The following is a 22,040-nucleotide window of genomic DNA, read 5'->3' as shown; positions in this document are numbered from 1 at the left end:
TACATGGCAAACTTTAAATTCCGCTCTCATTTGCTGGTGGTGTGGTGAAGTCTGGCCCAATCCAACCCTTGTTCATCTTGATCAGAGTCAGCCTGTCAGCATTTTCAGTTGACAGGCGGGTGCGTTTATCTGTAATGATTCCACCTGCGGCACTAAAAACACGCTCTGACAAAACGCTAGCAGCAGGGCAGGCCAGGCCTTCCAAGGCGTAGAGAGCCAATTCATGCCACGTGTCCAGCTTGGATACCCAATAATTGTAAGGCACAGAGGAATGTCGGAGTACAGTTGTTCGATCTGCAAGGTACTCCTTCAGCATCTGGGCAAACTTAGGATTTCTTGTGGCACTACCCCGCACCTCAGGGGCTGTGGTACGTGAGGGGCTGAGAAAACTGTCCCACATCTTAAAGACTGTTCCCCTACCTCTGGCGGATTGGACTTGTGCCTCTCTCGGCTGTACGCCTCGGTTGTCCACTGATTCATGACCTATGCCGCTAGCGTTTTGTGAGGGGAATGCTTTGCCTACTTCCGTGACTATGGCCTTCTGGAACTGCTGCATTTTGCCTGACCTCTCCGCCTCGGGAATAAGAGACATAAAGTTCTCCTTTTAGCGTGGGTCTAACAGTGTTACCAACCAGTAATGATTGTCGGCCAAGATGTTCTTAACGCGAGGGTCACGAGACAGGCAGCTTACCATAAAGTCAGCCATGTGTGCCAGACTCTTAACAGCCATCACTTCAGTATCCTGACCAACACGATGACTGAACATGCTGTCCTCCTCCTCCTCCTCCTCATCATCTACCCTGTCCTCTGGCCAGCCACGCTGAACCGAGGATATGACTGCATGTCATATCCTCAATTTGGCCAGAGAGTTGCTCCATGTCTTCATCCTCCTCCTCGTCATAGTCCTCCACTGCACGTTGTGATGAGACGAGGCTGGGCTGTGTGTTATCATCACCCACACCCACTACTGTTTCTTGCTCAAACTCATCGCGCTCCGCCTGCAATGCATCATGGTTGTTTTTTGAGCAGAGACCATTTTAGAAGGCAGAGAAGCGGTATCGTGACGCTAATAATGTCGTCATCGCCGCTCACCATCTTGGTGGAGTCCTCAAAGTTTTGGCGGATGGTGCATAGGTCGGACATCCATCTCCACTCCTCAGGTGTTATGTGTGGAGTTTGACCCATTTCCCGACGGCTTAGGTGATGCAGGTACTCAACAACTGCCCTCTTCTGCTCACATATCCTGACCAACTTGTGCAGAGTTGAATTCCAACGCGTGGGGACATCACACACCAGTCTGTGTGCCGGAAGATGCAAACGGCGTCTTAAGCCGGCAAGGCCGGCTGAAGCAGTAGGTGACTTTCGAAAATGTGCAGACAGGCGGCGAACTTTTACCAGCAGATCAGACAGCTCTGAGTATGACTTTAGAAACCGCTGAACCACGAGGTTGAGCACATGGGCCACGCATGGAACATGTGTCAGCTGGCCTCGCCTCAAAGCCGCCACCAGGTTCCGGCCATTGTCACACACGACCTTTCCTAGCTTTAGGTTCAGAGTTGTGAGCCAGTGATCTGCCTGCTGTTTCAGAGCTGTCCACACCTCTTCTGCATTGTGGGGTTTGTCACCTATGCAGATTAGCTTCAGCACTGCCTGTTGCCGCTTCGCCGAGGCAGTGCTGCAGTGCTTCTGTGTCGCCCTGGACAAGCCAGGGGCCACAGAGCACAACACTTAAACACCCCACACTCCCTGCAGGCATATCATAGTCAAAACACAAAATCCTTGTTGCCTTCCCCAGGGGCTGTTGTCCACACCAGGGTGTGGAGCCAGGCGGTTGGTCTCCACCCACCGAGGAGGAGGGAAAACACAGGCAGTGAGAGTTAAGCTAAGGAAGTGGAAGGAGGAAAGTAGTAGAGAGGAGAAAAGTGACAGCAAAGAGCCTGAAGTTGGTCCGGGTGTGTGGCCTGGACAGGACAGCAAGGTTGGCAGGATGTGGTGACCGTCTGCAGTGGAGGCCGATTGGAGTCTGCCGTAAGGACCGTGGACGGGTGGTGACCCGGCCGTACCGGACCGGTATACAAAGAGAAGCCAGCACCATTGGCAGAGGACTTTCGGATCCCGGCAAGGCTTGGTGTCGCCGTGAATTTGCCAAATCCGTTAGTGAAGGGGACCTCAGGGTTTCCAAACAGCCAAGTCCAGATAGAAGGCAACCGTACAACCGTGAAGGGGAGACACAGCCACCGCCAAGGGCAACCGTCTCCCAGTGCCATCGCCTGTGGGCAAAAGGGGCTCCTCCGGCCCATATCCAGGTCAGGGAGCGGGTTACCGTTGGGAAACCATCACTACCAACACTTAACTTAGGTGCAGGGAGAGACAGTCATCACTAACCTGCAGGGAGGAACAACCGCAGCCGTCCGAGTGACCCGTCCATCCAGCCACTTGTTTTACCGTGAACTGTGTCATCATCATTGGGCTGAGTGAGTACCTCCGTGCCGTGCGGCACAGCGCTGCCCCTGCGACCCTGCACTTCATCAGGCCCCGCAACCCGCCTGTCATCCATCTCTACCCCATCACCAGGCCCCGGGACAACCAACCGCCCTACCCACGGAGGGGAGAAATAACAACAAAGCTGCTCCCTGTCACAGGCTCCCGGGATCCCCGTCCAGAGCAGCGGTGGTGTCCACACAATCACCACAACCGTGGGTGGCGTCACGGACAATATCCCCAAAACCCAAACCACCCCTTTTCACTCACGGGCGAGTAGCGCCGCTCGAGTCCCCGGGATCCGGCCATCGCTCGAGCCAACGAGCAGCAGCAGCCGTAGAGCTGCGTCAGCCGGACCCGAGCAGTGGGAGAGCGCACCGTCCCCTCCTCCGCCCGCGACACTTCCAGCTTGGGACTGGTGTGGAGGGTAAAGTGGATCAGGATGCGCAGGAGGAGGAGGAGGCTGAGGAGCATGACATTCCGGAGCTGTAGAGTGTGTGTGAAACCCTGACTGAGGTAGGGCCTGCAAAACTTGGTGTGTGAAGGACGTGTTCCGTCCCTCGCTCAGACTGGGTCCCAGCTTGCACAATATTAACCCAGTGTGACGTCAACGAGATGTAGCGGCCTTGCCCACATGCACTTGTCCACGTGTCTGTGGTTAGGTGGACTTTGGCTGAAACAGCGTTGTTCAGGGCACGTGTGATGTTTTGTGACACGTGGTTAGTTATGCAATGCGGGGACGGCACACCGGGAGAAATAGTGGCGGCTGTGGACCGAGTAACGTGGGACAGCTGCCACCATCAGGTCGCGGAATGCTTCTGTCTCAACCAGCCTAAAAGGCAACATTTCCAGCGCAAGCAGTCGCGAAATGTTAGCATTTAGAACTGTGGCATGTGGGGTGTTGGCAGTGTATTTGCGCCTGCGTTCAAAGGTTTGCTGAATGGATAACTGAACGTTGCGCTGGGACAAGGACGTGCTTGATGATGGTGTTCTTTCTGCGTAGGCAACTGCAGGTGCAGGAGTGGAGGAGGCTTGTTCGCAGGCAGCATGGACAGGGGATTGGCTCGCATGCACAACCAGCGAAGACGTAGCAGTGACATCAGCAAGCACTGCTCCTCGACTCTGTTGTACTTCCCACAAAGTCGGGTGCTTGGCTGACATGTGCCTGATCATGCTGGTGGTGGTCAGGCTGCTAGTTTTGGTACCCCTGCTGATGCTGGCATGGCAGGTGTTGCAAATGGCCTTTTTAGAATCATCTGGAGCCAACTTAAAAAACTGCCAGTGTCAGAGTTCCGGGTTTTCCAGTTTTCTTTTGAAAGAGCTTGCCCTTTGTTAACATGGAGTTTTCTGTTCTGTTGCCCTACTTCCTGTCCATCTGTTTAAAAGCCGCCCCTAAAGCTTAGTCCAGTGCCTGAGTATACTGCTTCCTGTGTGCTCCTGCCCTGCTGCTTTTGGTTCCTGATTGTTATTCGGATCCTCTTGGAAAACAACCGACACCGACTCTGGACTTCATCTGGTATCATCTAGCTGTGCCTGGACTCCGTTTGCCGTCTTTGGTCGGCACTTCTGCCCGGTTCCTTCCGTTTAATACCACTCTGGACTCACATCACGTACGGACATTTTTGGACTTACCTATTGCCCTTTTGTGTCCCGGCTGCTGCGCATTTAGGGCTTCTGGGGTGATTGCCAGACAGTCCCTGTATAGGGGTTCGCTCTTGGTGGTCTCCCTGGGGGAGTCCGGTGCGCGGTCCCGGGAATTCCCTTTCGCTCAGTCCCTGGAAGGTATTTCCTGTATTTATGTTCTACTGTGTTTTTGTTCCGTTTATGTACATATTTGCTGGTTGCATATTATAAACGTCTTGCACCAAGAACTCGTCTCTGGTTGTCATTGCCCTAACGCAATCGAAATCCTCAATACATACAATAGTATTACAGCCAGACTCGGGAAGACCTAACATTTGTACAGGCACCTTGTGTCGTGTTGTTCCGGGGAACAGTTGCCTGACGTCTGCCTGGGGCCACCACTCTGCTTCTTACTGCCTGTTGTGATGCTACGCCTCCCTCCCCTGTGCACTGCTGTCCTCGCTCTGCATATCCTCCTGCCAGGTTGGGTCAGTTACTGGATCATCCACCACGTCGTCTTCCTCTTCCGCACCCTGCTCCTCCTCCTGACTTCCTGACAATTGTGTCTCATCATCGTCCACCCCTTGTTGAGACACGTTGCCAACTTCGTGAGAACGTGGCTGCTCAAATATTTGGGCATCTGTACATACAATCTCGTCATGGCCCACTTCAACAGGAGCTGGCGAGAGGCCAGAATTTGTGAATGGAAACGTGAACGAACAGCTCTTCCGAGTGTCCAAGTGTGGGATCAGTAATGTCCGTGGACGTGTACTCGGCCTGGTGGTAGGAAGGAGGATCAGGTTCTGAAATGTGCGGTGCAGTATCACGGCTACTGACACTTGACCGTGTGGAAGACAGAGTGTTTGTGGTGGTGCCAATCTGACTGGAAGCATTATCCGCTATCCAACTAACAACCTGTTGACACTGGTCTTGGTTCAAGAGCGGTGTACTGCTGCGGTCCCCAAGAATTTGGGACAGGACGTGCGAGCGACTAGATGTGGCCCTTTGTTGTGGCGAAATTAGAGCTTGCACACAACCTCGGTCTCTGCCTGCACCACCATCACGTCCACTTCCTTGTTCGTTGACAACGCCCTTGCGCATTTTGCAATGCTGTGCTGATGTGTATTCACTAGACTTGTGCGTTATATCCAAGTTTTTGCAAAACTCACACAAATGCAGCGGAAAGCTGCCACCAACAGGCACACACGTGCGGTTTTTAAATGCAAGCACGGAGGCACTAAGAACCTAACAGGTCTCTATCCAGGGACAACGTGGAGCCTCCCAATTTTTGGCTGCCCTGCCTAAGGGCTATACTACAATAGACCCACTTCCTTACAATGGGCACTTCAGGTTTACAGGCCCTCATGCACGTCTCTATCCAGGGACAACGTGGAGCCTCCCAATTTTTGGCTGCCCTGCCTAAGGGCTATACTACAATAGACCCACTTCCTTACAATGGGCACTTCAGGTTTACAGGCCATCATGCACGTCTCTATCCAGGGACAATGTGGAGCCTCCCAATTTTTGGCTGCCCTGCCTAAGGGCTATACTACAATAGACCCACTTCCTTACAATGGGCACTTCAGGTTTACAGGCCCTCATGCACGTCTCTATCCAGGGACAACGTGGAGCCTCCCAATTTTTGGCTGCCCTGCCTAAGGGCTATACTACAATAGACCCACTTCCTTACAATGGGCACTTCAGGTTTACAGGCCATCATGCACGTCTCTATCCAGGGACAATGTGGAGCCTCCCAATTTTTGGCTGCCCTGCCTAAGGGCTATACTACAATAGACCCACTTCCTTACAATGGGCACTTCAGGTTTACAGGCCCTCATGCACGTCTCTATCCAGGGACAACGTGGAGCCTCCCAATTTTTGGCTGCCCTGCCTAAGGGCTATACTACAATAGACCCACTTCCTTACAATGGGCACTTCAGGTTTACAGGCCCTCATGCACGTCTCTATCCAGGGACAACGTGGAGCCTCCCAATTTTTGGCTGCCCTGCCTAAGGGCTATACTACAATAGACCCACTTCCTTACAATGGGCACTTCAGGTTTACAGGCCCTCATGCACGTCTCTATCCAGGGACAACGTGGAGCCTCCCAATTTTTGGCTGCCCTGCCTAAGGGCTATACTACAATAGACCCACTTCCTTACAATGGGCACTTCAGGTTTACAGGCCATCATGCACGTCTCTATCCAGGGACAACGTGGAGCCTCCCAATTTTTGGCTGCCCTGGCAAAGGAAAATACTACAAAGACTCACTTCCTCAAAATGGGCACATTAGACTCAAGAGGCCTTCATGTACGTCTCTTCTCAGGGACATCGGAGTGCCACACAATGTTTTCACGTAAAATCTTTCATGTATTAATCTCAAAAAGTAACATACACCAGCTCTATCTCACTATTGGGTATGTGCCCTTAACATTTCCGCCATGAAAAATCATTTTGGGGTCATTTTGGAAGGTTTTCTGGTGAGTCCGTAAAAATGTCGTAAAACGCGGACAAAATTCTTCACAGCTGTGACTTTTGAGTGATAAATGCTTCAAGGGGTCTTCCCCATGCTGTTGCCATGTCATTTAAGCACTCTTCTGAGACTTTTGTGCCATTTTTAGGGTTTCTCCATGCTGCCGGGGGGTCATTTCACAAAAATACTCGGGTCTCCCATAGGATAACATTGGGCTCGTTGCTCGGCCCGAGTACACGAGTATCTTGGGAGGCTCGGCCCGAGCTTCGAGCACCCGAGCTTTTTAGTACTCGCTCATCACTACTGATGCATAATAATGAGAAATGACACAGGGTAAAAAGTATTGAACACGCTTACGTAACTTACTGAAATGTATTTAATACGTTGTACAAAAGTCTTTGTTGGTGATAACAGCTTCAAGCCGACACCTGTATGCAGAAACTAGTTGCATGCATTGCTCAGGTTTGATTTTGGGCCATTTTTCCACACAAACGCTCTTCAAATTCTGAAGAGTCCATAGGCTCCTCCTTTGAACTCTGAGCTTTAGTTCCTTCCATACATTTGTTATTGGATTCAGGTCAGGTATTTGGCTCGACCATTCTAGCAGCTTTATTTTTTTTCTCTGAAAACAATTGAGTTTCCTTGGCTGTGTGTTTGGGATCATTGTCTTGTTGAAATGTCCACCATCGTTTCACCTGCATCCTAATCTCCCAGTTTCTTCAGGCTTGTCTAAATAATGTTGAGCAAACTTTAAATGTGTTTGAACATACGTTTTGTTCAGCAATGGAGTTTTGCTTGGTGAGTGTGCATACAGACATACATGGAGGTTGAGTGCATTACTTATTGTTTTCTTTGAAACGATTGTACCTGCTGGTCTTTCTGTAGCTCTCCACAAGTGTTCCGTGGCTTTTGGACAACTCTTATGATAATATTTTTCCCTCCTCTGTCTGAAATCTTGTGAGGAGCACCTGGTTTATGGGGAAATTATGTTCTTTCCACTTCTAGATTATGGCCCCACTGCTCACTGGAACCTTAAGTAGTTTAGAAATTCTTCTGTAACCAGTGATATTAGTATTTTGCATCAAAAAGGTTGCAAAAGTCTTGAGACAGCACATTGGTTTTACCTATCATGAGATGTTTCTTGTGTGGCACCTTGGTAATGAGACACTTTTATATAGGCCAGCATTTGAACCAGCTGATATTATTTGTCACTAAGTGGCAGGATTGCTTTCTAATTACTGATAGATTTCAGCTGGTGTCATGATTTTCTATGTCTTTTTGCACCTCTCTTTCTTCATGTGTTCAATATTTTCCCCTGTGTTATTTCTCATTATTACACATAACTTAATCTATGATTTGATTTCTCTGCCTATAAGGATCGAATGGGTTGTTACGGACATCAGATGAGAAGATGTCAACAGGACCTTTAGAAATATATTTACTTTGAAAATTGTTGACGTGTTCAATACTTATTTCACCCGCTGTATAAGTTTAAATCACCCCTTTTTCCATATTTAAAAATTAAAAAAATATATTTGGTATCACCTTGTCCATAAAAGACTGATTTATGAAAATATAACACTAATTAACCCATATGGTAAATGCCTTAACACCTTCCCATACCAAATATGGTTAGTCTTTATCTCTTAATTTTTAATAGGGGTAAAGGCGGTTGTTGTGAACGCTTATATTTTTTCATGTGTTTTTCAACATTTTTTTTATATTTGTTAGTCCTCTTAGGGAACTTGAACCCACAATTATCCGATCGCTTGTACTATACAATAATGCCAAAGTATTGCGGTTTTAGCAAAAATCACGGTCTCTTATGACTGCCAGCCATGGGCTGACTTACATAGGTGTACCGTTTTGACAAGCATGGGGGTCCTAAGTAAGTCCCTAAGTAGATTCCTAGCTGTCACTGCAACCATCGGCACCCCACGATTGTGTCACTTCAGCACTTGTGGGATGTTAGAACTGTGCACCCCCTTTGCCGATGCCCTGTAAATGCCTTTGTCACAGATTGACAGCGACATTTAACAGGTCAATAGCTGCAGGCAGAGCTCAGCTACACATGCCACGCGGCTGTTAGATGCAGATGATGGCTGAATAACCCATCCATCATCTGCCGACAAAGATGCAGGCTCAGTTTGTGAGCCCGCATCAAAGTCAGGGAGCAGGAATATGATATATCAGTATGTCCTATGTCGGTAAGTAGTTAAAGAGATGCAATAAAAAGCGATGCTTACATCGTATGTACCCCAACATGGTATCAATAAAAACGTCATCATGCTAGAGGCCAACAGTGACAAAATGTAAAAAAAAGTTACTGATCTCTTAAAATAGTGACACAAACCAAAAATATTTGTTTTTTTCCAAATTTCGAATTTTTTTTAACCACTTAAGTATAAAAAAAATCTATAATTAAATATTACATTAATCATACCAGCCTGAAAAAGCATTTTGCCAAGTCATTTATACAGTATCTAAATGCAATACAAAAAACTACAACTCGTCTTGCAAAAAATAAAGGCGCCATTCGGCTATATCAAAAGAAAAAATAAGTTATGGTTGTAACCATGTTCTCATAAATGCAACTTTCTTCTCTCTTCACAGGCAGAGCTGGTCCCTTCATCTCCTCAGTTCGTAGATCGTAAATTATATGTGTGGAACGTTACCGGGGACGGCATCCTACGTGCAGTAAAAGGAGTGGAGCTAAAGACCCGGGCGGCCCAATGTACCGATTTCATAACCATCAAAAGACAACTAGCCCTACTAAAAAGTATAAACGTCACACATTATAGATTCGCTCTTAACTGGTCTTTGATTATGCCTAAAGGTGACCTGTCCTCAGTTAACCAAGAAGTTCTGAGATATTATCGTTGTATGATATCTGAGGCCTCCAAACATGGTATAAAGACAATGCTAACGCTTTACTACCCAACACATGGATCTATAAGTCTTCCTGTACCATTGTTAGGAAACGGAGGCTGGTTAAACAGGACCATTACTCAAGCTTTTGGTGACTATGCTAAGCTTTGCTTTCAAGAATTTGGTGATCTGGTAAAACAATGGGTCACGATTAATGAGCCAAACCGTCTCAGCCAATATTACCACACTAGCAGTAACAACACCTACCAAGCTGTGCACAATGCCCTCATCGCCCATTCTATAGCATGGCATTTGTATGACAAGGTATATAGACCTCATCAGCATGGTCAGATATCCTTGTCTTTACATACAGACTGGGCTGAACCCGCAAATCCCTTTCTACATTCCCACAAGGAGGCAGCAGAAAGGTTCCTGCAGTTTGACATTGCTTGGATTGCTGAGCCAATCTTCGGATCCGGTGACTATCCTATGCTCATGAGGCAATACATAATCAACAAAAACCAAAAGGGAATGTCAAAGTCTTTTTTGCCCTATTTCACAGAGGAAGAGAAAAAAATGTTGAAAGGAACAGCAGATTTTTTTGCCTTGAATCATTTCACCACCAGATTGGTGATTCATGAGCGGAAGAATGATAGCAGGTTTGAATCAGATCGAGACATTCACTTTCTGTCAGATGCAACACGTCTCACATCATTCAACGGACTTGCTGTTGTACCATATGGGATTAGACGTCTTCTGAATTGGATGAAGAAGAACTATGGAGACATTCCTATCTATGTGACAGCGAATGGAGTGGATGACAAAGCATTAGAAAGCGATGAACTTAGAATATATTACCTACAGAAGTACAGTCAGCAGTTATTACAAGGTAGGTAAAATCTAAATATATAGATATACTACATAAGGGTATGTCCGCACGCTGCAGAAATATTTTGCACCAAAAAATGTACCTAGTGGCTAAGAAAATCACATTAGTTGCTTTTTTTTTAGTGAATTCAGTGGCTGGAAAGGCTAAAAAGGCAGGAAAAAAGGGACTAATAATTGACAAGCTGCTTCTTTTTTCTGCACCAAAATCTGCAAGGAAAAAAGAAGCAATGTGCGCACAGCATTTCTGATTTCTCATAGACTTTGCTGGGATAAGGATGACTTGCAGATTTGGACAACAAACTGCACTATAAACTGCTCCAAAAATGCATCAAAAATGGCACAGAACCTTTGGGGTATTTTGCACACTACGACATCGCAAGCCGATGCTTGCAATGCCGAGTGCGATAGTCCCCGCCCCCGTCGCAGCAGCGATGTCTTGTGATTGCTGCTGTAGCGAACATTATCGCTACGGCAGCTTTACATGCACTTACCTGCCCTGCGACGACGCTCTGGCCGGTGACCCGCCTCCTTCTTAAGCGGGCGGGTCGTGCGACGTCACACGGCAGGCGGCCAATAGAAGCGGAGGGGCGGAGATGAACGGGACGTAAACATCCCGCCCACCTCCTTCCTTCCGCATTGCAGCTGGGACGCAGGTAGGAGATGTTCCTCGCTCCTGCGGCTTCATACACAGCGATGTGTGCTGCCGCAGGAACGAGGAACAACATCATACCGTCGCTGCTGCTAAATTATGGAAATGTCAGACCCTACACCGATCATACGATAACGACGCTTTTGCGCTCTTTAATTGTATGTAAAAGGATTTGCACACTACGATATCGACTGCGATGCCGGATGTGCGTCAATTTCGATTTGACCCCACCGACATCGCAGCTGCGATGTTGTAGTGTGCAAAGTACCCCTTAGGCTGTGTGTCACGTTGCCGAATTTCATGCGTTTACGCTGCATATTGCACCGCAGCGTAAATGCATGCGTCCTGCGTCCCCTGCACAATCTATGAAGATTGTGCATGAGACGTGCGCACGTTCCGTTTGAGAGCGCAGCGATTTGGATGCCAAAATTTTGTTCCAAATTGCTGCGTTCTAAAAAGCAACATGTCAATTATTCCGTGCGCTTTGGATGCAGCTCCTGCTCTGTCTATGGGAGAGGCTTCATCCATAGCGCATGGATCAGCTTTTTTTCTGCAGAAACACTGCATTCATTACGCAGTGTTTCTGCAGCAATTTGAAGCGCACATATGCTGTCAAATCCCTGCAGAAATTTCTGCAGGGACACGACGCAACGTGCGTACAGAGCCTAAGAAGTCCATGTATGAGCCTTCTTACGGTCATCTTTTATGCTGCGCAAAAGATCATTTTTACCTGATGAATGTTTTTCTCGTTCATCAGGTGATTGGCAGCTTGTTTGCATGGCAAGATAATCGTGAATCAAGTGTTTTAATAAGGCTCATTCACGATTATCTTAAGTAAATGTTCTACAACCTGTGGCTCTCCAGATAAACGGAGCTGACTAAAATAGACCTCGTCGTTAAGAAGGTTAAAGGGAATCTGTCAGCAGGTTTTTGCTATGTAAGCTGAAGTCAGCATGCTGAACGGGTTAAAAAACAAAAATCAACTATGCCTCTCTCAACAGGCTCTGTGCTGTTGTTTACCTAAACTAAAAGCTTTATCATTTGGTGATTATTGATGCTAAGTCTAGCTGACACCTACAGAGAAATCCAGCAAGCCCCCTCCTTTAATTGATACCTCATTGTCAATATACAATCTTTATTAAGCGCTTGGTGTGGGCTGGGACAGCTCCCTGGGTTTGAGCTATATAACTAAAGCTAAAAATGCAGATTGTGTCAGAACGGCTACAGCCAGTAATCCAAGGGATACACTGTTGGATTCAGAATCTCCTTGCCTACATCATGCTGCTCACAGATGATGTAGCAAAAACCTGCTGACAGATTCCTTTTATTAATCCGATTTTTTCGTAACTTGTAAAAAAAAAAGGCTTATAACTATTTTCAAATGCAAGACTAAAGCGGGTTTTACACACAGCAACATCGCTAGCGATGTCGCTGGTGAAAGCACCCGCCCCCGTCGTTTGTGCGTCATGGGCAAATCGCTGCCCGTGGCGCACAACATCATTAGTCCCCATCACACGGACTTACTTGCCTAGCGACGTCGCTGTGGCCAGCGAACCGCCTCCATTCTGAGGGGGAGGTTCGTGCGGCGTCACTAAGCGGCCGCCCAATAGAAGCGGAGGGGCGGAGATGAGCGGGCCGATCATCCCGCCCACCTCCTTCCTTCCTCATTGCGGGCGGCCGCAGGTACGGTGATGTTCCTCGTTCCTGCGATGTCACACATAGCGATGTGTGCTGCCGCAGGAACGACGAACAACCTGCGTCCTGCAACAGCAACGATAATCGGGTTTAGAACGACTGGACAACGATCAACGATTAGGTGAGTAATTTTGATCGTTATTGTTCGTTCGTGCGTTTCACACACGACGTCGCTAACGAGGCCGGATGTGCGTCACGAATTCTGTGACCCCAACGACAACTCGTTAGCGATGTTGTTGCGTGTAAAGCCCGCTTAAGTATAATATAAAAGTATGAAAACATTCTTATTGCTTGTATCAGTATATAAAGGTGGTACTCATCTCATTCTATCTGTGATTTGTTTTCTAGCCTACTTAAAAGATAACATCAACTTGAAAGGATACTATGCGTTCAAGCTGACTGATAAAACTAAACCGCAGTATGGATTCTACAACTCCGCCATGAAAGTGAAGGCGTCAGTGAAGGTGTACCACGCACTAATTGACGCCAATGGCTTTCCAACGGACCAAGTTAGGAATTCTTGCAAAATTCAGATGGAAGAAACCCCATGTTCATTCTGCACATTTCTACATCAGAAGAAACCTCTCATCTTTTTCAGCTTCTGCCTGTTTTCCACATCCACTCTTTTATTAACTGTTACAATAATCCGAAAGTACAAACGAAAAAGAAGAAAACTTCAGTCGGTTAAACACCAGCATAATGCTTGTTTCCTCATTAAAAAGAAAGATGGTTTCAGCCAATGCTGATTCAGATTGGACTTAAAAGAGACTACTTATCCTAAATTCACTCCATTTGTCAAGGACGTACAGTATAAATCTTTACCGGTTCCTTCTCGTTCACAGGAGCATCATCTCTACATCATATTTATATCTCTTACCGGACCCTGATGTTTTAAAATGCGGATCCTACCCAGAAATTAATTTATAAACTGAAATTTTATTGTAAATCTTCATTATTTAAAAAGAAAAAAAAGCTACCTTTCCATACCGCTGTTTTTTTGTTTGTTTTTGTTTAAATTGTCTCTTGATGTCTAACAGATTGGTAGGACTTTTTTTTTTTTTATAAAACTACTGTTATGTAGTGTGAATGCTGCTGGTCTCATTACTTGAGATGAGGGGATACCCCCTTTTTACCTTTAACCTTGCTTAGGGTATGTTCACACGTTGCGTTTTTACATCGTTATTTTGGCGTTTTTTTTCTTCAGCCAAAACCTGCTCTCGACAGTGAAAAGCTGCTTCCAAAAAGCAGGTTTTGCTGCTTTTTTGGTGCGTCATTTGTCTGCAGAACATGTTTAAATAAATTTAGTTTCATTCACTACAAAAGCAGCAAAATCGCAGAGGTTGCATTTTTGCAGCGTTTTTTCATTTTTTCATTGCTTTTAATTGGAGAAAAAATGCTGCAAAAACACTGAAAGAATTGGCATGCTGCTTCTTTCAAAAAGCAATTGTGTGCACGAGATTACTGGAATCTCATATGTTTTGCTCGTAATGTAAAATGCAGCCTTCAATTTGCATAAAACACAGTACAAAACGCTGTAAAAACAAAGGTTGCAAAAACGCAACGTGTGAACATAACCTTATGGCTCTAATGACATGTTGGTCTGTGACTCATATATCCTCGTTAATCATTTATAGACCACATAAGCAAGGATGATTGACCTTAGGGAGATCAACATCCAGCACCACGGAGACACCATCACGTGTCTCTCAACGCAGTGATTCTAGAACAAGGCTCCCTGGGAAAATATGCAAAACAGGACTGCCGCGGAAACACCATCACATGTCTCAATGCTGGCAGGAAACTAGCCAGGTGTTTCACCGGGAAGGAACAACCACGGGAAGGGCAGTCTCCAGTCAAGGAAACCGCCTATGCCAAAACATGGTATCCATCCACAGACAGCTGTTTCGGGGTATTTGCCCCTCATCAGTGTGGAGTAGGAAACTGGCTAGTGGGAGCAATGCCTAGTAAAAGGCTACATAAGCAAGGATGATTGACCTTAGGGAGATCAACATCCAGCACCACGGAGACACCATCACGTGTTTCTCAACGCAGTGATTCTAGTTCCTTCCCGGTGAAAGACCTGGCTAGTTTCCTGCCAGCATTGAGACATGTGATGGTGTTTCCGCGGCAGTCCTGTTTTGCAATCGTTTATAGACCATTGACAAACTTTAGTTTAACAGGTAAATAAAGATGACTGGTTTCTAGACATTGGAGCTGCTTATCTTGTAGTATATAATCGGCTCAGACAGGTCATAAAAGCCCTAAAAAAAAATTCAAAAATGTTCAAGTTGGATTGTTCCTAGTTATGTGGACTAATTAAATAGCACAATACCACAATAGTGGTAGTATAAAGTTGTGGCCATTAGAGTAGGTGGAGTTGAGGGCATACAGGTGTATTCGCCTGTGGTCTCTAGAAGGCTAACTAAAGCCTAGTCACCTGCTCAGCTCAACTAGACAAATAATAATGATGTACTGATGGAGTATTGGAGTGGCCTTCTCGCTTTAGATTCTGAATATAGGATAAGGTTAGATGATCATGCTGGGTGATGATGTTTAGGTACTGTTCACATCTTGTTTGGGATATTCACTCAAGGTATAAGTTGAGAGCATTTGCCCACATACACCTCCAATGTTTATCATGGTATGCCATTCATTGGCATATGCTGGCTACGATGGTAACATGAATTAGAACCATTTTATCGCCCAGTTGAGGCCAAAATTACATTCTTTAGGCCTCCGTCAGGTCAGCGAAGGCCTTCAACTGTATTTGACATATGTACTATTAGCTTTGCTGGTATATACGTTAAATGTGTTACATAACAAGTGCTGAAAGTCTTATGCTTAAGGGGTTGTACACTATTCAGACAACCTCTTCTCCACTATTCGGACAACCTCTTCTCCACTATTCGGACAACCTCTTCTCCACTATTCAGACAACCTCTTCTCCACTATTCAGACAACCTCTTCTCCACTATTCAGACAACCTCTTCTCCACTACTTGGACAACCGCTTCCCCACTATTTGGACAACCTCTTCTGCACTATTCATACAACCTGTTCTCCACTATTCGGACAACCTCTTCTCCACTATTCGGACAACTTCTTCTGCACTATTCGTACAACCTCTTCTGCACTATTCATACAACCTCTTCTCCACTATTTGGACAACCTCTTCTCCACTATTCGGACAATCTCTTCCCCAAATTTGGACAACCTCTTCTCCACTATTCGGACAACCTCTTCTCCACTATTCATACAACCTCTTCTGCACTATTTGGACAACCTCTTCTCCACTATTTGGACAACCTCTTCTCCACTATTCGGACAAACTCTTCCCCAAATTTGGACAACCTCTTCACTATTCGGACAACCTCTTCTCCAATATTCGGACAACCTCTTCTCCACTATTCGGACAACCTCTTCTCCACTATTCATACAACCTCTTCTGCACTATTTGGACAACCTCTTCTCCACTATTTGGACAACCTCTTCTCCACTATTCGGACAAACTCTTCCCCAAATTTGGACAACCTCTTCACTATTCGGACAACCTCTTCTCCACTATTCGGACAACCTCTTCTCCACTATTCGGACAACCTCTTCTCCACTATTCGGACAACCTCTTCTCCACTATTCGGACAACCTCTTCTCCACTATTCATACAACCTCTTCTCCAATATTCGGACAACCTCTTCTCCAATATTCGGACAACCTCTTCTCCACTATTCAGACAACCTCTTCTCCATTATTTGGACAACCGCTTCCCCACTATTCAAACATACTCTTTTGCACTATTCATACAACCTCTTCTCCACTATTCGTACAACCTTTTCTGCACTATGCATACAACCTCTTCTCCAATATTTTGACAACCTCTTTTCCACTATTTGGACAACATCTTCTCAATTGTTATATTCCTCCTTATAAAATAAAAATAGCTTATACTCACCTCCGGTGTCAGCGCTGTTTCCACAATGGCAGCATTAGCTGTCCCGTGGCTCGCCTGATATTGTTATGCCACGTTAGCCCTGAAGCTAATATTGACTGCTTCACTCTCACTTCCTTCAGATTAAACTGACACTCATGAGATGTGAGAGCTGCCTCTATTCTCTAGCTTCCTCCAATTGTCAGATTCTTGACGCAAGCTCCAGGAGATCTAGTGCCATCAGTGCTGGAACGGCATTGGAGCCAGAGGTGAGCAGAGGCTGTTTTTATTTTATAAGTTGGAATATAGCAATTTAGAAGGGGTTGTCCAAGTAGTGGACAACCCCTTTAAAAATATGGTTTAGGTATGGGTGAAATGCTGAAAAGGGTTGTTCCAGGCATGCTAATCCATTCTTATTTAATAGGGACTCAATTAATAAAAAACTTCTTGGCCCCATCATTTTGGTCACTTTGAATGCAATTTGGAAAGAATAACAGTGTTGCTAATTCTGTACTGGAAGTATCCTTCCATGAAGAGTATATTGTCCTGGAATACTTCTGAATTAAGGAATTCTAGATTTTTATTTTATATTTGTGTGGTTTGGAGGGTGGGAATTAACTGAGGACACCTGCAAAAGGGAAGCAATGATACGCTCCAAGTGTTAAAACAATAACAGCACGCAGCTTGGTAAGAGAAGCATCACTGAAATCTGTGTTTTAACCCCTACAGCATGATGTCTTCAGATTACATAGCAAAAAGCTGTTGACAGATTCCCTTTAAATTTGTGCTGGAATTGTTTCTTTTATAATACATATTACCTAATATTGATATGTATATTTGGCAAACAGCATACTGGCTTCTAAATACATCTGCAGTAAGTGCATAGCCATAATACAGAGGCTTTAAGTTCCTAGACTCCATGAAAAAATTTGTAACATGGCCCCAAGTAGCATAATAATGGCGTCCCATATGCATAGGATCCTCTGGGTTCCCTCAGACTCCAAGGCACAAATGTGACTGCTTCCTCTGTACCTCCACCTAAAATAAAGTGTGATACTGCATTACTTGTATCATATATATGTGAATTAGCAGGAAATACATGGGGCACCATATTCCGATGTCAGATCTCTTATTATTGGGTTCTCTGGGTTTCTGTGAAAATAAAAGTATATTGAATTGAATATACATTTGCATCATTGTGATGTCTATTTTTTCATGTCTAGTTGGCTACTATGTCAAGACCAGCGGTGTTATTCATCATCGGGGACAAGATGTGAAGAAATAAAGTACTATGTAAACTTATGACTTGTTGATATACTACACAAATTGTATTAAAAGTAGAAGTGAAGTATTTACTCCTGATAACCAATCAGGTCCCATCTATTTTTTTCAAAGGCCTTTTGGAATTTCGGGTTGTGTTACTACGGAGTTATTTTCTAGTAGTTTTTGAAAATAATGTTTTTTTTATCCTCTTCAAAACACTTAAAAACTGATTCAATAAATGGTTTAAGAAAAAAAGAGCTCCCATAAAAAAAAAAAAGGAGCATTTCCTGAAGCGGTTTGTACTTGGAAAACTCAGCTTGAACAGGAACCTGTCATCTGCAAAAGGCTATTAACCTGCAGATATGGAATTAATCTGCAGGTTAATAGCGTTGGAAACCTGCTCGGCGCCTGCACATTGAATCCCCCTGTTTGGAGGAAAAGAACTTTAATCCTCCCGGCAACATTCAGGTTTCAGTCATGGGGGCGGTGTTGGCGGGGGTTCAGTCACCGCTGTTTTTATGAAGAGCAGCTGCTGCAACCGCCCCCTGACTGTCTGACAGCTGGTTTTAATACTGGGCGGCACTTTTTATTTTCCTAGAGCTATTTCCAAAATGATAACTGAGCTCTAATTGGCTGCTATTGGCAACAAATATAGTTTTTCTTAATTTCTTAATATTGTTAGATATGGCTGATGTATGTGAGGGTTCCCTAGTGTTTTAATTCCACATATCTTTATACACTGTAGTTAATGGGAACCTGTGATGTGTAAAAACGCTATTAACCTGCAGGTATTTGGTTAATCTGCAGGTTAATAGTGCTGGAAACCTACCTGGTGTCTGTACTTTGAACCCCTCTGCCAGGAGGAAATGAATATTAATCCTCCCGAAAGTATTCAGGTTTCAGTCACGGGGGAGGCGCTGGTGCGGGTTCAGTCACCGCTTTGTGCATGAAAAGTGGTGGCTGTAACCACACCTGATGAGCGGTTGTCAGTCAGTGCAGGGAGTGCAGTTACAGCCGCTGTTCTCCATGCATAGAGCAGCGACTGAACCTGCATCGGCGACGCCTCCATCACTGAAACCCAAATGCTGCTGGGAGAATAAAACTTCATGTTCTCCCGGCAGCGGGGTTCAATGTTCAATTTTTATCAGCAGGTAATAGTGTTGCGGGCGGGGGCCGCTGCCGCTTCTCTCTCAGGGGGCACTGCTCAGATCCGGGTTCGCTGCTGCGGCTCAAGTGGTGACCGGACCCGGGCTCGCACGGCCGCCCATCCTCACAACCGTCGGAAAAAGGGATATTTACAAGGGAGGTTGTCTGTGAAGCCACCCGTGGGTTGCGGTGAGGGATGGTGACACCGCCAGTGCCTGGTGATGAGGCGCCCAGGGCTGATGGAGTGGGGCAGCAAGATGGGATCCCCTCCACGGGTAGGGGAGGTGTAGTCCCGGAGCCCTGTGTCGGAACACGGGAGGGAAGTGTGACACCCTGGACTAGCCAGGTAGTCACAGGTAGACCCCCTGCACAAACACCAGCCCCTAATAAGGTGACAGCAGCCAACCTACAAACCCTTGTCACCTCTCTCAGTGTTCAATGGTCACACCAGGGGGCGGAGCCAGGTGGTTGGCCACGCCGACCGAGGAGTCCAGAGGGCCTGAGACAGGACTCAAACAGTTCAGTGCAGAGAGTGCAGAGAGTACAGTGGAGTGGAGTTCAAGTGCAGCAGGGATGTGGCGTCAGGTCTGCAGCAACAACACTGACCGGTGCCGGGGTCGTAGCCCTGGTACCATGGCAAGGAGGCAGACGGTGGTTGCCGCCTGCAGGAGCCGGGAAGACGGCTGGTGGAACCTTAAGGGACCGGGACAGAGTAGTGGCCCGCCGGTACCGAACCGGGGAGCCAACTGGAAGCCGAAGCACCAGGAGGGGTACTCAGACCCAGAACGAGGTCCAGAAGTCACTGGACCACGTTGAATTCACTGATTGAGGTCTGGACCTTAGGTCCTTTTCCGTCCCAAGCCCCGAAAGACGGCAACAGCCCACCGAGGGGGATAGAAAGCAACCGCACAGGCAGAGAGATCCCACGGGCCAGCGCCTGCGGGCAAACGGGTTCCCCGACACATATCAAGCCGGGGAGCGGACTACCATTGCTGAAGCATAGGCAGTCAAGTTCTATCACAGAGGTGCAGGAGAAAGGTGGAAACCACCAACCTGAGAAAGGGGCAAAGGGCAAAGCACAGCCGGCTGCAGGCACCAACCACCATCCTTTTCGGTTTACCAGAGACTCCGGTGTATCTGTCATAGTGAGTACAACAGTGCCTTCGGGCCGCGCACCGCACCACACTATCTTGCCCGCACCTCACAACCACCGGGCCCCAGGACCATCACCCCCAGTGGTAAACCAAGTTGCCAGTGGACGGCTGCCTTTGGAGGGTGCACTCGGGTCCCGCACCCAGGTTGTTGATGAGCAGATAATCCTCGCTCCAGCACTTTGTGTTTCCTTCTCTTTTGGACGACTTCCCATGGAACGGAGAAGTCCACTCCCGGTTCTATTTGTGTTGCGAGCTGTGGCCCGCGAAAGCTGACCCTTGGGATTTTAGTGGGTTCTTGGTGGACACCCTATCCCCCGCGTTGGGCTTCCGTTTCGCTCTATCTGGGCAGTAAATTGGGACAATGTCTGGAACCTTGTCCCCGACTGGTTAATTGGAGAGGGGCTTGCAATCTTCCTCGCCCTAGGGTCCCAGGCACCCCGACTTTACATGGCCTCCGGACCGGATTCACGCTGTCAGTACCGGCAGGCTACAACCCTGCCCGGTCCACTTTAGGTCTCCTGCGACTGGATCTTCGTCGCCTGTGGCTCTGCTCATCGTCTGCCACCTAGCCAAGTAGTCCAGGGGCTATGACCCCTGACTACACTACAGTCAGCTCTTTCCGCTTCAACTGTCAAAGCTTGTCTCTCGAGTTCCCACCCCTGACTCCTCAGGACACCTAGGTGGGCATTCTCATCAGTCTGATCCCGCCCATTGGTGTGTCCTAGTTATCATGAGAGGGTGACCAGGGTTTTATGGCTGAGTGTTATGCCTAGGTGTGGGTTGTGATGGTAACAAGGAGGATGTGAACTATTTGTGACTGCCTGGAGTTGCCAGGGCGTCACAATAGCATTTTTACATGTGACAGGTTCCTTTAAATCTCAGTTTCATTGTTTTAGTTTCTTATCTCAGAGCCCTCTTTTTATCAAGTGGTTTGGACAATCATTTCAAAACACAACATCTGGATAATTTATTTTAATTTTTTTTCCCAATTGATTCTAAGGTGCCCATATATCTCCAGAACTAATGCTAATGCAGTCGACGTCAAGCTATTCTTTCCAATTTCCTTATATATGTGACGCCCTGGCAAAACCAGGGTGTCACAGAGCCTGCATAAATCCAGCAATGTGCAGGCCATTCTCCTCCTTGGTAATCTGATCCCACACCAGTGCAGCAGGACAGACACCCCCCCCCCCCCAGAGTAAGAGCTAAACAGAGCAGGAGGGAAGGGGCTGGTGCAGAGTGAGCTTGGAGTGTGAAGAGAGCAGACCAGGGGAGGATAGCTCCTGGCTGCTATAAGGAAGGGAAGTGTGAGGAAGGGGCCCGAGGTGGCCGGAGCAGGGTAGTGGCCCGCCGGCATCAAGGGGCGACCCGGATCACTGCAGGGGGAGTGGGCTCCCCGTTCCCAACTGAGGAAGGAGAAAGAAGCGTCTGGCTGCAAAACAAGAACAGGATCCTGCTGTACTGCGTGTGGGACCCCAAACACCCTCCGCACCGAAGGCTGTGGACTCCGGCAGTTTCTAGTTTACCAGTGACTCTGTGTGGTTTACTTGTGAGTACAATAGTGCCATCAGGCACCGCACCACAGCACTGCACCCAGCAGCCCTCCAATCCATTCACCACCGGGCCCTGGGATCACCAACCCCTACCCACGAAGGGGACAACATCCTAGCTGCTCCCTACCATCGCTCCCAGGATCCCCGTCACCAGCAGCGGTGGTGCCCATTATCACCACGACCCGTGGGTGGCGTCATGAACTTTCACCCCAAACAAACCACCCCCTTTTCACTCATGGACGAGGAGCGCTGCTCGAGTCCCCGGGTCCGGCCCACCGCTCGAGCCACCAAGCAGCAGCAGCAGCAGTGGACCCGAGCATAGC

General features: G+C 47.1%; 1 protein-coding gene across 1 annotated transcript in view; it reads left to right on the top strand.

Annotated features, from left to right (window-relative positions):
* KLB (klotho beta) overlaps nucleotides 1-13,655 on the top strand; it is a 64,198-nt gene extending 50,543 nt beyond the window's left edge. The window contains exons 4-5 of the mRNA XM_075333821.1: nucleotides 9,191-10,334; nucleotides 13,026-13,655. Coding sequence (XP_075189936.1) covers nucleotides 9,191-10,334; nucleotides 13,026-13,423 — 1,542 coding nt within the window. The 3' untranslated portion in view covers nucleotides 13,424-13,655. The remainder of the gene's footprint in view (nucleotides 1-9,190; nucleotides 10,335-13,025) is intronic.
* The last annotated feature ends 8,385 nt before the right edge of the window (nucleotides 13,656-22,040 follow it).

The sequence above is a fragment of the Anomaloglossus baeobatrachus genome, chromosome 1 (genome assembly GCF_048569485.1).
Source record: "Anomaloglossus baeobatrachus isolate aAnoBae1 chromosome 1, aAnoBae1.hap1, whole genome shotgun sequence".
NCBI lineage: Eukaryota > Metazoa > Chordata > Amphibia > Anura > Aromobatidae > Anomaloglossus > Anomaloglossus baeobatrachus.
The sequence above is the reverse complement of the archived record's forward strand: the minus strand, read 5'-3'. Positions and strand labels throughout refer to the sequence as shown.